The following is a 17914-nucleotide window of genomic DNA, read 5'->3' as shown; positions in this document are numbered from 1 at the left end:
TGCATGACACTATTTTTTATAAAGGGGTGTCAACTTCCCAAAATTTCTTAACGGTCAGCGCAATGAATAATGTAATCTACTCTATTGAAAAAAACTTTTTGTTTACTTAAGCCGAAATTAATAGATGTGTCTTCGACCATAATATTATGTTGATTAAGTCCTCCGATCTTCCATGTCGTGTAATAAGATCGAGTAGCTGAAAGCATGAACAAAAAACATATTGTTATAAATACCTCTAGAAAACAGATGAATCTTATTGAATCGGGCAGTATTTGTCAGAGCTTTTAACAGTGAAACTACATCTAAGTGTTATTGTTAAATACAAAGAAACTGTTAAAATGTTTGCATATGTGGTCTTGCTTCTGAAAATACGTAAATATGTTTAGATTATTCCATGCCAACTCCACAAACATTTGACCCTGACCCTCTGGGATTTAGTTCGTAAGTTTTTTTATTCTTTTACTCAGGTTAAAAGGCATCTCCGATTTTTTTTCTCTTCGTTCCAAGATATTTTCTTTCGAATAGAGAACAGTTTAGGCTCACTCTTTGTAATTGCTTATTCGCAAGTACTTTAGTATCTGAGACAGAATTTTTAAAAGCTATACAGTAATTAAGAACTGGCCTTTTTCACGCAGTCAGGTGTAAAATAGTCTAGTTTAAAAATGTGGGCACCAAAGTATTTTAGCAACTCCATAAAGATAGTGCATTGTTTTCAAATTTTTTAGAATTTCGCGGGTGTGGCTAAATCGACAAAGCGTGGCAACAAAGAGAAAAAACAGTCGGTTAAAAATGCCTATACACAATTATCGGATCTTGCGTGTTGAAACAAAATAAATGACAAATAACGGCTGGTGCAGAAAATAACAATAAAATTTTGGGGAAGTCTTTTCATCTGACGATCGGTATAGTGTAGAAAAAGTCTAGAATTAAATCTGAGAGGGTCAGGGTCAAATTGTTTTGGATTTGGCATGGCATATCCCATATACAGTGTCGCTGATGAAAGCATCTCAGTATGTATGTGTATTGAAAAGGCTAGTTGATGCCACAAAAACCTCGGGAGATTCACACTGCGTTACAGATTTGTGATATTTTTGGGCCAACCTCTCGGAAGATTAACCTGATTCTTGCATGCTTGGGTAAAAATAACGTGAGAACTACACATGCAAGAGAAACTTCATATTAAGGACATGCCTGATCATTTTTTCCGTTTACTATGACTTCCTGAATGTTATTGTGTCAAAGTTGATACAGTTCTATTGACATAAAATAAATGAAACTTATTTAGTATTTTACTATCGAAACTATCGTCAAAACGTTCTGGAATATGGGGAAAAGTTTGCTAGTACTGCAAGTGTAGAAGTTTTAATGGTGAATAATTTTTTCAAGTTGTTTATAATATTTTCTAAGATATTTAATTTGCAGAGAGATTAATTTACAAATATTTCTTGTACAGGTTTTATTAATGTTTAACTTCCTTCGATGCCAATTTGCCTTTTATATTCATCAATCATTTTAATAAATAACAAAATTTTGTACAATTACAGATTTCTCATTTCTGAAACAATAGTAGGCCGATCAAATATTGAATAAACATATTCAGAAAAGTGAAGAAAACATCTTGTAGATTTAAAAACAATGATTTCGTTATTACTGATGCAATTGCATCCAGCTCTACATTGCAGTTTGCCTTGTTTTGTATTAGCTACCTTTGAAGTTGTGTGTTTTTCTGTTCGATCGTTCAAACCTATCGGTCTCCAATATGCATTCAGGATAGCTTGCAAATTGTAACAGTAAAGTTAAAACGTGCAGATGCTGAAAACATTACCTTACATGAATGTCAAAAAATTAAATAACTTTAGGAACTACTTGATGACATGGTTGAAGAATTAGTAGCGAAGTTACTTTCATCGTTAAAATATATATTGAAGCTGCAAACAAATTACAAAATTGTTTAAAGTCAAATCACAACTATAAAAATTAATTTTTCACTTTAATCTTCTACTTCCTCTATATCCTTTCATAATCTAGGTCTTGGCCAAAAGATTTTAAAAAGTGGATATCGAAAGGTAATTCTATAAATAGCCAAAGTATTGCAGAACTCTATGTGTCTATAATAAACTCTCAAATATTGTGAGAAAAGATTATATACTAATTTTAATTCATCCGCCATTATTACTATTTTTATCTTCTGTATTCTTGAATTGAAACGAAATCGACCCTGATGCGGAAAATGCTCAGAATAGGCACTATGCGTTAATTTGTGAAGGTTATTAAGTTAAATTAATATCTGTTTTCATGCACCATGAAAACGTGCGTCTCAGAATTTTCATGGTCTACGCCTAAAAATAATGCTGTGACATTTCAAGCATGATGCTCCTTTGACATTTACTATGAATGTATACTAATGTTGAAAAGCTACGTAGATATATTATTCAAGTTGCCGTATCGTAAATATTTTGAAAGTGTTTTCAACCGAAGGTAAAAAATATAGTTGGAAATTTTTCATTATATTTATAATCTTGAATTTCCAACAACGCGGTTTAAAGGCTTATGACTATTTTAACACTTACATGGACTCATCTGTGTATGCCTTGCAGTGGCTGGCAGTTAATTTGTGTGCGTTCTACGTATGTTCCATAAATAGAAACCAGAGCCAAAGCAATGTAGCGACGACCAACCGGCTGATGACTAGTGTTGCCTGCTAGTCGATGCCAGTCAAACGTTTGCTGTCACAGTAATAATTGCCTTACTTTGTCAGTAGTTGAAGAATTCTTTTTTTTTGAGGGAAAAAGTCAAATTTTTTTCCAGCAATTTAACATACATGTATTCATGGAGGCGATGATTTTTTTCACAAGTGCACATTGGATAAAGTACAGATCGTGGGTTGGAGTTTAGAAGAATTTGTGAAAACTTTTATCTACGGCTAAGTTCAGAATTAAAATGTCTTCGTATAGAAAACGAACTCAATCGAAACCTACAACAGCAGCAGGTTTGAGGGCCCAAGCATCTGCTAATGGAAATTCAATTTTTGGGAATCGCCAGACCAGTCTGGCAGGATTATTTGGTTCAAAGAACAATAGTTACTCTACACTACTAGGCATTAACACGCCAAAATCGTACAGCACACCATCTTTTTTGAATAAAACAAGCAAGAACAATACGCCGAATTCATTTTTTAAAAATTCATATTCGGATTCGACGAATAATCTGAATTATTCAAATCCTTACACAACTTATGGTGGAACATCGTCTGGGTACGGTGGCCTTACGGTACCGTCGCACTCTACAGTTCACTCGTTGAATCTTGCTACACCTATTTCGACTTATAACTACCCCCAAGCTCGATGGTCCGTACATAGAGCTAGTAGTTTCAACCAAGGAAAATCTAGACCAAACTCGAATTCAAATTTTGGGTCAAGAAGTTCTAGTCTGCAGAGCTTGGCTGCTTCCGAAGGTTACATTGTAAGAATTTAATATTGAAAACAAATCATATAGATTACGGTAAAGAGTAGATCACTTGTTTGATGAGTATACTCTGATAAAAGAAATGGTTGGTTTTCAAAAAAATTTTTAACTGCACAACTGTTTCGCAACCCTTCAAAGTAAATTCAGGTGAAAAATCACAGTGAGAAAAATTTTGAATTTTTTCCAATAATGCATACATAGCAAAAAAAGGTTTTGGAAGGTACTAGCCTCACATCTATCTGTTGGCATTCTAATTTTTATCTGATCATACTATGGAATATTCATTAAACGTTCTAATGGAACGATGTCATTACAAAAACTTAGAAACTACCAATTTTAATAACATTCCTTTTCTAAGGTGTATGTATGTACCATTCTATAATTTAATTGGTGGTGTCAATATAAATAACGTACTTGTTTTACCCCTCTGACTCATTGATTAATATTATTTACAGAGTGGAAATGAACGCTCTGGTCGTTCTAGTAGACTTGGCTCGGTATCCTCGGTTTCATCTGACACGCAAAATCCACCGCCCACCCGAACCAGAACTACAACTTCTGAAAACGGTGAACTTGATTATAAGAAACTGTATGAAGAATCGCAAGCCGAAAATGAAAGGTTAAAGGACAAACTACGACGCTCTGATGAACAATTAAAAGAAGCCAAAAGTTTATTGGATAAGGCACAAACTGCCCAAACTAAAAACTCTCTCTCCGAAGCTGAAAAGCGTGAGAGGCGAGCTATGGAGCGAAAACTTTCGGAAATGGAAGAGGAACTGAAGGTAAATTTCATATTTACAGTATTGAGTCTAATATCTTATTTAACTTTTTATTTAGCTTAAAAAATGATATACGATGTAACGAGTTTTTGGTGAAAAATTTTTACTAGTGCGCGGAAGCAATTCGTTTTTGATTTTGGCATTGGCATGGAACTAGATTCAGGAGCTTCAAAGTTTTTTTCATGAACAAAATACACGCCCGGATTAAGGAATGCTACTGTATTCTTACAACTCGGTCTGTGATTTTTTTTTTAAGCATAATAATGTGTTCAAATTTTTGCAGTGGTTAAGCTAGGCATGTCGTCTTTTGGTTGAAATTGAAATAAGTGAAGGAAAAATCGGGGAGTCTCATGTGATTCTGGTTATGAAATAGCTATTACATATTTAAATTAAAATCTTTTCTCAGCTTCGTCTCGATTACGTATCGTATTTTACTTCGATATTGAAGGTCAATAAAATCTAGTAAAAACCGCTTCGGCAACTAAGTTTAGTCCTCTAGGACTTTTTATTTGTATGTATTGTGTTTTTCATTTCTATAAATGAAATTCCTTATTTTCGTAAATCATATTAGTAAACATCTAAATATGTCCACGAATGAAAATATTTTATTATGAAATGTCAAAGTGCGAGACTAGAGAATTATTAAATCAGGTTCTGTTGAAATCATTTTTACATGAGTTACTGATCTTGATGAACACGGCCGTATTCATAAACAAAAGAAATCATTGGTCTATACTTTTGGACAGACCAAAAAAAATAATACCATGTTACCTTGTTGCGTTGTAACAGCTAACATGGTACGAAGAGCAATGTGTTCAGCTCTCTAAAAACTTGTTTCAACTACAACGAAGAGAAAAGAAGAACCTTTTTTAGAAAAAAGTATCGACATTTTCTTTAAATAACAACTGGTATTATCAAATAAACTATCTTGCTACTAAACATTGATCCAGTACACGGATAATATGAGCAAAGCCATGTCAATAAATCCATCCATAAGTTATAGTATAATTAAGTGCTCTTCAGTCGCTCATTTAACTGTCTAATCAAAGTTTATGTACTTGATTTTATTATTCGGAAATTTCATTTTGACATTGTTCTGCTAAGGCAGCGTCATTGTAGCAAAGCTCTTTCTGCAAATAACGAAAGAACTACTTTTTTTTTTTTTTTTGCGACCTTTTTACCACTTTTGAATTTTACTTACAGTATTTTCTGATCTTACATTTTCGTCAAATCAAGATTTTAAATCATCACGTCTTGTAGAAAAAGTAATTCGTATGGTCAACAAGTATTGTGCTGCAGGAAAATGTTTAATAACTTTTCATTTTATTTGAAAATTACAGTTTCTCTTTTGTTCACATTTGCTCCTTGAATTATTTTCATACATGTGGAAGATTGTTGTCAGATAAGACCATTAAATAAAATTTTGTAGTTTTACTATGAACGTGAAATGTATCAAATTTGCGATGGTTTGTACATACTGGAAATTTTTTATACTAACTCGTGATATTTATTTTTGCCTCAAAATTATCAAAAATATCGCCGAGCGACACGTAAAATACTTTCGCATTAAGATTTTCGCTTGGGTAATTTCACTTGAGGTGGATCAGTCAGTTTTCGAATTTCGATGTGTTTAATACTAACCTATAGTTATTGCGGAACATGATTTTTCGACCAAATGGCTGTCATTTTTAATTTTTTTGAATCGCCCTAATGTCGTTTCCATGCCTTTAGAATGCGTTGTATTTCTCGTGTAGAGTTTTTTTTTTTTAACTCCAGCTTTATGAAATGAAGCACACTTTCCTTTATTATTTATGCAGCTGAATAAAATAATTAGTCAGTTGCACGTTGAAATTTTTTATTTTTATCCTGTTTTTGATTATTGTGGATGAGTGCGGCAGAAAAATCCTAGTTTTTTAATATAGAACTATACAGTTTCCCAAAACTTATTGTTGGGCTTCGACGCATTGCTTCTTTCTTTAATTTACCACCTTTTGACGCATCTTATTCTCATCTATTCTTAATATTCATACGTGTATGCTTAATTTTCATTCTCAAAAGAGATATTCTAGTTCCTATAATTTTCTCTGGTATAAGACATCCGAAGGTCTAAACATGCTTCGATTTGTCGAGTAATGGTGATAATAACAATAATAATAACAGCAATAGAAACAACACACACTAAAAATACAATTAATTCTAATTTCTTTATATCATGGTTTGGTTTTGGGGCCTGGACAAACGGAGAATTTGGGCTAACCATTTCACTGTTTACAGCAATTACAAAAGCTCAAAGCTGAAAATGAGAGATTGAAAGCCGAAAATCGGGCACTTACCCGCGTCGTATCCAAACTCACCAATACTACTAAATAGGTAAAGGATATAATGACAGCCTCTGCGTTAACATTATACACATACACATGACATTTATCATATTTATTTATTTCATTTGACATTTTATCGTTGATAAATTTTCAACTTAAAACAAAAGCGCTGCATTTGCTTACCTTAGCTCCAAGCTTTATAATCATTTGGTAAATTTTTCATTTCATTTAATTCGTAATATTGCTAACGCTATATACTTGGATGTAATCTCTACCTTGAAACAAAGTATTCCAATTATTCAAGAGAGAGAATTTCATTTCATCGTACACAGAAAATCACATTTCTTACTTCTATCTACAATGTTGTAAATCGATCCCAATTGTTCACTCTATCTTCATTTTAATTCTGTTAAATATTCAATCTCTACGTTAAGGAGTCTCTTGAACGCTTCTCTAACTTTGAAGAAGATCTTAAACTGTTTTGCCTCGATACTTATGGGAACAGCTTTCAAGTTATGAGGGAGGTCATTGAAATTAGAAAACTTCACAAAATGGAAAAAGTTCTTACAAAAGGAATGAAAAATAATTTAATTTGCTCAAAATATGTACGAATTTTCCATAATTCAAGTTTGGACATGCTTTTGCTTCTTCGGATGCTTTTGGTAGATGAATCTTTCAAAATTATGTTAAACTTATTGGAAACTGAGACTAAACTTAGGATCTGACATTTTAAAATATTAGATCATCAGAACTTGTGAAATTTGAGTATTCTATATTATATTATGTTGAACTGTAAAGTTAAGCCATAAATACCGTTTACTTCAAGGATTATGAAGTGTTAATTCTTGCGCTGCATCAAGAGAAAATTTTTAGTGCAATAAACCACTCGTTAGATCCGCTTGAAATTCCACGTACTTATTCTCAGATTCATAATTGACAAAGCTAAGAAATTAATTTTGAATTCAATCAATACACCTTCATTTAAAGAATCAAATCTTTGACATAACTACAGAAAAAACATTAATTGTTCAGTAAATTTGAACGCTTATGGAAATTACCCGAAGCTTCCAATTCGGTATCACTTTTTTTGAAATTGCGGTTAATATGCATCTGTGATGAATTATGCAATAAATTAAGTTGGTCCAGTAAGTTTTCATACAAACAATTTTCTGTCAATGCAGCCAAAAATACTTTATACTCAAAAGTAATAGATAATTTATGGATAATCTGTTGTTGTTGCTTTATAATATAGACCATTCGAATCCCAAAACCCTGAATCTCACCCTGAACAATAGTCTAGGATTTGGATATGTCAGTTTCCAATAATCTTAAGAGAAAAAAAATGGAATTTTCCAAAACAGAGAAACGTGTCAACCTCTTAACATGCATTTTCTAGTTTGCGTTGCTATTTCTCAAAATTTAATTCCACATTAATTTCATATCGGACGTCGGTGATTTTTTTTTGCCATCTAGTTATAACTAAATCAATTTTATTACTGAGTTAGTTATCAAGATGCGATTGTTCCCAAATATTTCATAAACTGTAATCAGTGTTATCTTGAATTAAGATTTTGTTGTCTCTTTGCAAGTATTATGGATTTATTCAGATTTGAAGTAAGAAGTGTTTTAAAAATGAAAAACCAAACTTATTGTGCTTCCAATCACGGTTACCCTGTCTCTAGTTTAGAATTTGAAACATCATTCCACGTAAATCAATTGCACGCATGATTCTGCTCGCTGTTGTGTTTTTGCTTTGATCAGTTGCTGGTGCATTAACTATATGTCAAACCTTTCTGTTTTGTCGACAAATACAGCAAACCAGAAATCCCCCCAATTCCTCTTCTGAATGATAAAACCGCCTGAAAGTTTGGATATTGATGAGATTTACAATCATGCTTGTGTAGTAACTAAGAGAAATTTAAAAAGATACCTGTTAATACAATTGTTTCAGTTGAGGGAATAAACCACTGTGATGACCAAAAATATTATATTTCGATGAATTTCTTCAAATATATGCACATTTTTTCCTGCTAATAATTAACAGGATTAATTTGCAAAGGAATTTCTGAAATATCGGACTTTCATTACTTGATTTGTTTATTAGCTTTTGCAAGGACTATTTACTTTTTTCAGAGATTATGTATTAGTGAACCTTTGGCGATTCGTTTTTTCACGTAAGACTACCATATATATGTATATTTTATAACTTACATACAAGTGAATTTCACGAAATAAATTCTTAGGTCACCGAAATCCACTCGTATTTGCATTTATGTATACACATGTGTTGGTGAAAAAATGCAACGAAATTCACCTATGGGTCACTATTTAAATATGGGTTTTACAACGATTATAATCTTTTGTAGAGGTATGCACAGTGCGACATGGTATTATATTAAAAATTCGTAATTTATATTATACTGGAAATTATAAGTGCGATATGAACAATCTATCAGTAGGAGGGTGAAGTGAACGTCTCACAAACTCGGGTGCTTACTTCAGAAACAATATTTTGTTCACAATTAGCTATAAAATTCCCAGCTGCAAAAAAACATGATCGTGCAAACCGTATTGATTTGTGGGTGCTTAATTGCTAATAGAATAATAAGATAATCGAATACTGTTGATTTCATAATCAAAGAAACTAATATCCAGTACTATATTCTGGCCAGTTTATCTTTCGATAATTATTGTCACACGATGAGGATTTTATTATATACTTTACACACATTCTTTCAGTTTAAAATAATAACAATCTAATTTTGAATATGCCTTTTGAACTCATCGAATTCAACGTTATAAAATAATGTACTCAGCTCAAACATTTGAATTTCTCCTTACTGTTGTGAGAGTTTCACTAATTATTCAATGTTGTTTTGAAAGTGCTTCAGTGAAAAGAGGAAAGATAGACAGTTTAACATATACCAGATATCTATATAACGTTTTATCAAGAATATCACATTCAATAGCTGTAGAATTACAAAGAAACGTGAGAATTGCAACACTTTGAATTAAAGTTTACAAAAAATTCCTACGCTGAAGCTGCGTAAATCTCTGGAAACCAAATGATACTTTACTATCGCTAAGATTCATTAAATCACCATTCGCGTTAAGCTTCACATGTAATAATGTGGTGTCTTGAGAAATGAAAATTTTTATTTACAGAGTTTCGTATGTAATTAGCAGATGATTTAAATAGTCGATCTCAATCAGTATCATATCTACCACTATCAATCTTGTATTTGTCAGAATCACATTCCTATTGTATTATATGGAAAATATCGAAAAATTGATAGGCGCAGAAATGAACTCATCGGAGATGCTACGTCAATTCTTTCATCATAAAAAAAAAAAAACAGGATTGCAATAGTTACCAAGTTGTTGAAATTAATAATGCGAAAAATGCTGTAGCAAAAGTGCATGAATCTTAGTTATTTGTCGGAATGATTGATTCTATTTATATCTTACATATCATTTTTTGTTTTCTCAGGTCCTAATTAGTAGGCAAAGGCTCTGAGTAATAGATTCTCAAAAATTTGCACATACAACATTATAAGATAATTGTCAGTTAACTAGTTAGTTACAATATTACATTATTATTTTCAAAAAAAATTATAAATCTACAGAGCAAGCATTATTAATTCACTGTATAATAACTACTAACCGTTGACTGAAAATATATAAAGATGTACTTACTGACTCGCTTGATAAGATTGTAATACAAATTGCGTCAATAATTGCACTTGTTGAAAACTCTCCATACAGGGAGCATGATGGTTGGTCGTACTCTTACCTATATCTTCAGCCAATGTATTAACTATAATTTTCCTGCAAGTTGATTATTTATCTCAAATACACTGCTAGTATATTCTGATATTTGTTTAATAATCATTTAATATTCGCAGTGTTCATGTTGTGTTTTTCAATTTCCTACGTATATCGTGGCCGTGGTTTATATAAATAATAAAGCATATTAATGTTTTCTTCAACGATTTTCAGATGATGGAGTACATGAAATGTGAAAATCAGAGGCTAAAAGACGAAAACGGTGCCTTGATTAGGGTGATCAGTAAGCTGTCCAAGTGAATTCACACACAAAAAAAAACCCATAACTTTTTAATATCTAAGTAGCATTATTATACAATTAATAATTACTTCAAGTATACAGCATTATTATGATCTATTATATTGTAATATTAAATACGGATTGATGTTTGTGTTAGTAACTTAATTTATTCAAACAAAATCAGCTAAGTTCGTGGCTTCGGCGGACTTTGACAGAAAAAAAATAACGCAATTTTTTTTTGTTCCTCCGACTGTGAATATTTAAATTAACAGACCCCACGTTCTTTATAAGGTTCAAACTTTTAAGTAAATATCCTACAATAAAGTATATCGACGATGTATTTTTACCAATCTATCTAAACAAGTATTGTAGTTGAATGAAATCGTACAACTGAAATTCATATTTTTCGAATTATTCATATGCGGGATCTTGATTAATCCAATATTTTTTCCTTGGGAACCATATTTTTTAATATTCCTAAACTTTTCGAACCAATCACTTTCACACATGCAATATGATGTTCAATGTCGTAATAGAGGTACGTGTATATTGCATAAACATTACTGATATATTCTTACAATCCGTATTAAACAAAATATACCGTGCAGGAACTTGTCCATTTTATCAATATTTTGATATTACGGAGTATCTACATCTACTGCCAGTGCACCTTTTTGCTCGTTATATACAAACTTCTGCTGTGTGTTAGGAACATACAATTTTATACAGAAAATGGCTAATCTCAGGCCAATAGTGTGAAGATTTGTTTCGCTAGATTAAGAAAAACTTGATTTTGTGGATGACTTTTTATTGGGTATTTCAAGTATTAAATGAGAATTAACTTCTGTACGAAACCTTTCATAATCGATACAGAATAAAGGAAATGATACTTGACTTGGTAGTTCATCAACTTGAGATTCTGATATTACAAATCATAATATTCATTATTTAAAATTACACCTTTCATCGATTTTCATGCAAACTAATGCTAAAAATATATACAGATACTTAGATTCATTTTGATATCATGAAATTTCACGGTAGCTCATCAATTATATCAATATGAACAAGAACCAGACAAGTAACAGAAAACCAATGAAAATTTCTATGCTACTTCTCACGCACGGACTTATAATAATTTATTAGTAGATCTAGAAGTTTTGAGTATGACGATTAACAATCTACGGTTGATATTGGGTCAGTAGTGTGAACCTGACAAAGAAAACTCTATGCGTAGGAGAGAGAACGACTTCAGGTTACTAAAAACGTGTGCGGCGGAACAAGTCAAGGATTGCAACATAAACACAAGAGCAAACTCTATTCTGCCAATGACGTGGCACCAGCTTTTTCCTGCTTGTAAATTGTCAGCCATCCGCTGAAATTTTCGCTCTATCTCACCCATACGGTTTTATATGTCAGGTTCGCATGAATTGGTCCAGTATATCTATCTCTAGTGACATTATTGTAAACAATTGTAAAAATTGAACGAGTGTAGTTGTTTCTAACAAGGTTTGTTATATAATAACGTATTGTAGTATAACCGATTAGGAATTACTAGTTAAAAGTCCAATTACGTCATTGTACTGTATTATAGTAATTAATATGTGCTTATTGTACTATATTGTTTTAAAGTATTCGGGCCGAGTTGTATGCTAGGTTCCTTGTAAATTCGAAGCAGCATAACTTGAGTCCATAACTGTATAGCCTTTATAAAAAAAAATAATAACAGAGTTTACTGTATGCAGATATATCATTTGTCAAAATTTCACAATTTTCAATGACAATTATATATAAATGCTTCGGATATGCGATGCTTGCGTAAATCAGTATACATGGTTTATTTAAAAAAAAAGTAAATCCTGTTTCCAACTAGCACAGTGATTAGTATTTATTTAATGGTAATGCGAACATCTACATATTCATTTACTTGATTGCAGGTAATTGCACTTGATCTTAATACACAGATACTGGTAAATACTATTCTTGATTAAGTGAACAAATCAAACGTCTCACCAGAGCAAAGCTTATGATTAAATCTTGACAGTGGTTGAACCAACTGAAATCAAATGCAATCCAATTCCCAATGATGATGACTAGTAACTCATGTTTAAAAAAAAAAAGTAACAGGCACGGCAATCGCAGGATTCGAAATGAAATCCTTTTTGTCATATTATGATTATTTGATTAACCTGCGATTTGTTGTGTATTGTTGTGCTTATTCAGAAGTACTTTCAGGACTGTTGTGATTTAATGAAAATGATTATCTGCTTACAATTTACCAAATCTTGTGTAATTTTAGCACACAGCTCCCAGACATGTTTTGTGGAAATATGGACAGACAATCCTGTCCCACCCATCTGTACATATTTTGTTTCGTTTTACTACTTCAACTATTAAAACTACACACGAACGTTTTGCGAGCAACAATATAACTATGCAGGGAGACTGAATTTTCTAGTCTCCAAAATTACCACAATGTACCACAAACATATATTTATTTCCTACATGATTTTGTACTTCTAATGAATAATGCAATTAAAATTTCAACATGTCTTTTATATTTCCGATGTTTCTAACGTGAACACTACTTAAATATATTGCAATAGAAATCAATATTGCTTCCATATTCGTCTTCTAATTCTCCAAATTATTCCTCACGGATACTGTTTCTTAGTCGAGGAATTTAATAGGATAAAATGTTCGATATATTCTTGCTTGTTCAATAGAGCATTAAAAAAGAACAGTTTAAAATTTTTGAACGGCTGCTCCTCTTAAAATTCAGTGTTTCCCAAAAGGACTATCCACAAATATAAGGCCTAAGGTCAAGAAACGAAGGTCGCTCTCTCAATTCACATGTCTCCCCGTGTATTTCTCATTTAGATAACATGTGAAAACTACATTCTCATGTTCAGTCACTCTCTCTCGTTTTTTATTAAAATAAATCAAAGAATAAATTCTTACGACTTTTCCTGCATAGCAGAGTAATTATTTTATTTGAAACGTTGTTTAAGAAGATGTAAAATTCAGTAACGACAAGAAAAATTCAACTAACAATGTCTCATTCATCTAACAATTTTTTCAATATATTTACAACAGTGGCCATATCAGCACGATTTTTAGTTTCCTGGGCTACAGCACCCACCAGAGCTCTGAAAACTTTTGTCTTTCCAGCTTTATACTTTTTTACAACATCAGCTCGCTGCAGCAGTATATTTTTGCATATTTGAGTTAATTGATGTTCATCTGTGATCTGAGTCCAATTATTTTTCTCAACAATCTACAAACAAATAACATACATTAAAGAAAAGTAAAATCTTACATACATATCCATCCATGTATACAATCTGTCTATGTATGGCTACACTGAAACGAAATTTACTTGTTTAGGAGTCATCGACGATTCAGTTATGTACTCTTCCAGTACGTTTTCGGCAGTAGTTAAATTGATTGTTTTGTTTTGTAGCATGTCCACCAATTCACCAATATGTTGCGCATTCAAAATACTAGAAGATAAATTAGTTGATGAAAGAATTTATTATTATTTGATGTAGTAATAGTTTTACCGTGCTTCCATACCAAGTATCCAGTTCTAATGCTTTTCTGTTGACCACCGTTAGTAACTGGTTGATCAATATGTTTGATACAAGCTTGGGTTTTCGTTTACTGTCTTCTTTGACAACAGCTTCGAAGATATTCAGCAAATTGTTTTCATTCTGAAAAGGTTTCAGATTTGCATCAATGTATTCACGGATAAATAATTCATAAGGTTTCCACCAAAAGGGGTTGAGAAGCTATTAGTTGACTACAACGATGACCACTAGCATTGCCTTTGTATCCTAGGGATTCTCTTTTACTTTATATCGCATAACAGCAATTGAAATGTAAATGAATTTGGTTCAGTGTGGCAATATCTTTAACCATTCACTGGCCGTGTGCTTTTTTGTACACATCGCTGTCCAATATATACGAATTCGATCATAATTAAACTAAAATTCAAGGAACAGAAATCGTTTACTTTTGAATATTTGGTCGAATAATTGGAATTTTCTTTAATAATACAAACTCACAGTAAGTATAATGGCGGCAGTTGAGTCGAGTCCAAAATTATTTTTAAGATTGTATCGTGTTTCCTCTGGAAGCTCGGGAAGGCTTTCTTGCAGAAGTGGAACATCAACCAATCCATACTTATTTTTTATTTCTTTAGTGACGTGTACGTGCAATGGCGGAAGATTTGGTTCTGGCATAAAACGATAATCCTGTAATGTAACTTAAATTTTTTTTTACATGAATTTATAAAGAATCTTATTCTATTCTTCAGAACTGCACTACACAAATGTGATCTGATATAGCATGCCTATAAGTAAACTAGAAATTCAAATTAAACTTTCTAGTTGAAGGCACCGTAAAGATTTTAAGGTTTATGTACAGAAATTAATATGAATTCAACCTTGTATGAGGAAAGTACTCTGATTGAAAAGTCACCAGAGAACGTCAAAAATACAATAAAGGTAAAGTGCCACCAATACTGCGATTATTATACTACAAACCAGGAGCTGTGTTTACAATTCGTAATGTATAAAGGTCTTTGAAAGTAGCTTATTAACAATAGCGTCACATATGAATGGAATTCCGACAGTCTGTTTGCAACAGTAAACGCAGATTTTGTAAAAAGTTGAAAGACTTCTCAGTAAAAAACGGAATCGCCATGTCACTTAAATGTGAAAAGATTCTCAACCGCTATAATAGAATTGCGCAACACACTCTTACAGAAATACCATATTTTCGAAGTATGCATTCTATACCTGCTTTTCTTCTTTATCTCGCATTGGAACTGTTTTGCGAATTTCCGTGTCCCATGACCTTGTTTCATTAATAATTGTACCACCATTCTCAATTTCTTTAATCTGTCTGTCAATTTCAAACTTTACAGCAGCTGCCACTGACCTAATACTTCCAATGTTCTTGACTTCTGTTCGCGTGCCCAATTTTTCCCCTGGTCGATTCACAGAGATATTGGCGTCAACTCGAAGGGCACCCTCTGAATTCAGATCATTATGCGTAATGGCCATACTTCTTTGTTGTTAATTTTTTTTTTCATACCACTTTACCTTCCATTTTACAGGAGCACGTCCCCAATCTTTTCAGAATGAGTACGATCTCTTTGACTAGCGCAGCAGCCTCTTCGCCATCTGATAAGTCCGGCTCGAATACCAATTCCATCAGTGGTATCCCTGCTCGATTAAGATCGACCAAACTTCTGTTATTGTTGATCATAAAATAAAAATTCAATCCGTAAGTGTCTGTTAATATCTTTCAAGTTGATAATGGTCTGAGACAAAGTAAAGAATTTAAGTATTTGAGCCAAAAGTGTAAGGCATAATCGAAATTAAAGCTAAACTTCAGAAGGTAACGATTTTGAGTTCTCAAGTTTTGTTTAAGCCAGGGCAAATATAACAACGACATTCAAGACTTCACGTAGGTATAGATTTTTGTAATTTTTACAGAAATTTCACACACATGAAAATTAGAAATGTACTCTGCAGTGCTTTGTGTAAGATACAAATTGATCTGAAACAGCTTAAACTCGTGCGCTTCACGAAATGGGATCAATATATAAGAATGGCTAGCACTTGGTTTTCAAACTCTTCATACATGGTATAGTGAGAAAGCGAAAATTGCAGATAAATCGGTGAAGACATACATAATTAATACTTGACAATACTTTTGGCATAAGCAGAAAACAATTTTTCTCCACATTTGTATAGATGAGTTAGGAGGTTTGTTTTACCTATATTAAAATGATGTACAATCAGAACGCATTACGAGAATATTTATATAAGTCAGTGATTGTTTTACTTCAGCAACAGGTCTACCAGCGAACAAAATATCCACAATAATTAAGAGTAATTTAATTGTAGCAACAGTTACAGCAAATAGGTATTGAATCTCTGACAGCACCTTTTTGCTATTAAATCATGTAAGCTTTTGCCACTGTCTTGTTCCAGTTGCAGCTGCTTGATTTTAGAAACTTTGCTGTAGGGTCGTGGATGAATACCCGGTGTATATACTTGGAAATTGAGTTCTCCATCTATAGCCAAGGCTTGGCGTTGCTGAGTTATTTGATATCCTGCCTGTAAATATTATCATTTAGCCTCAAGCAATTTAATACTACCTGTCTAGAAGATTAATTCGTCGTGACAATATGCCCAACCACAGCTCATACAGTAATTGCATCAAATTTAAAAATGAAGTTCGCCATATTCAAACAGTGGGTTTTATAAAGTTCAAAATTTGAATTACTTTCTAGTCAACTTACTGGCAAATCTGCATAGAAATAATGTTTTCTATCAAACAATGATACTTCGTTTACTTTGCAGGATAGCGCCAGAGCAGTTAGTATTCCTGCTTCGACGCATCTTTTATTCAGTACCTAAAAATCGTAATATCAAATTCATAAAACAATTCACCTGCAAAAAGCAGATGCAGTACGAAACTTTACTCATCAGTGATTATCCTTACAGGTAGTGTACCCGGTGTAGCACAATCAAAGAATGAAACGTTACTGTTTATCGGGGAACCATACATGGTGCTTGAACCAGAAAATAACTTTGAATTCGATTGAATTTGGGCGTGAATTTCGAGTCCAACGACACTGCGCCATTTTTTCCTAAAACATTTATTGGCATCAAGGAGTATTTCGAAACGAGCTAATGGAAATTTTTCAAAACGTTCCTGATGTGTTCATTGACACCATAGAAAATTGATTTTTTTTTACATGGATACTACACTTTTATGGAGGTATTTGTTAATCCTTATGAAATCGATTTTGTACCACTTTAAAGTAAGTTTCAAAAATGACACGCATGTCCCCCAATTAAGTAGAAAGAATTAAAATAATTTTATAAATCTTGCTTGTTGTTACTTTGTTTCAGCTCGAGACTTGGCTTCTGTGCCAAAACAATGTTTCAACATCCTGAGATAAGGCTTGTTTTCGCGCCATCGTTTGATGCAAGGGTTAATTTTCCAACAGTTCGTATAATTCATTGGATATTTCAAATAAATTTTCACTATTTTTACAGGCTCTCCGTCGCTCGCGTTGGCTGTGTCGTATGTATTGTACGTACATACACGCATACATAACCTCGCTCCACAATCAGGTGTGATACGGATTGTCACAGCTGACCACCACTAAATTCTATCTAGATGGACCTATATATTGAACACGTGCGCTTCGTGCAGCGCTAATATACGTTGTTCGCAGCGACCCTAGACGCGTGCAATCG

General features: G+C 32.7%; 2 protein-coding genes across 7 annotated transcripts in view; one reads left to right on the top strand and one right to left on the bottom strand.

The window, feature by feature from the left end:
- LOC124176402 (protein phosphatase 1 regulatory subunit 12A) overlaps positions 1 to 10742 on the top strand; it is a 46716-nt gene extending 35974 nt beyond the window's left edge. For 5 of the 6 annotated variants that reach the window (XM_046557649.1, XM_046557647.1, XM_046557646.1 and 2 more), the window contains 3 exons: positions 3921 to 4247; positions 6519 to 6614; positions 10565 to 10742. In XM_046557649.1, coding sequence (XP_046413605.1) covers positions 3921 to 4247; positions 6519 to 6614 — 423 coding nt within the window. In that variant the 3' untranslated portion in view covers positions 10565 to 10742. The remainder of the gene's footprint in view (positions 1 to 3920; positions 4248 to 6518; positions 6615 to 10564) is intronic. The other variant, XM_046557645.1, reaches the window with a different exon arrangement.
- Positions 10743 to 11317: 575 nt separating this feature from the next.
- Positions 11318 to 17852, bottom strand: LOC124176404 (glutamyl-tRNA(Gln) amidotransferase subunit B, mitochondrial). Its single transcript, XM_046557652.1, has 10 exons — positions 17554 to 17852; positions 17151 to 17298; positions 16948 to 17061; positions 16590 to 16762; positions 15740 to 15888; positions 15434 to 15669; positions 14699 to 14887; positions 14208 to 14344; positions 14011 to 14134; positions 11318 to 13908 (listed from the first exon to the last, which is right to left on the bottom strand). The coding sequence occupies exons 1-10, from the start codon at positions 17763 to 17765 to the stop codon at positions 13690 to 13692; spliced, it is 1701 nt and encodes a 566-aa protein (XP_046413608.1). The 5' UTR covers positions 17766 to 17852; the 3' UTR covers positions 11318 to 13689.
- Between the last annotated feature and the right edge of the window lie 62 nt (positions 17853 to 17914).

Source organism: Neodiprion fabricii, chromosome 2 (genome assembly GCF_021155785.1).
Source record: "Neodiprion fabricii isolate iyNeoFabr1 chromosome 2, iyNeoFabr1.1, whole genome shotgun sequence".
Taxonomy (NCBI): Eukaryota; Metazoa; Arthropoda; class Insecta; order Hymenoptera; family Diprionidae; genus Neodiprion; species Neodiprion fabricii.
Note: the sequence above shows the minus strand (reverse complement) of the source record. Positions and strands in the feature narration are given on the sequence as shown.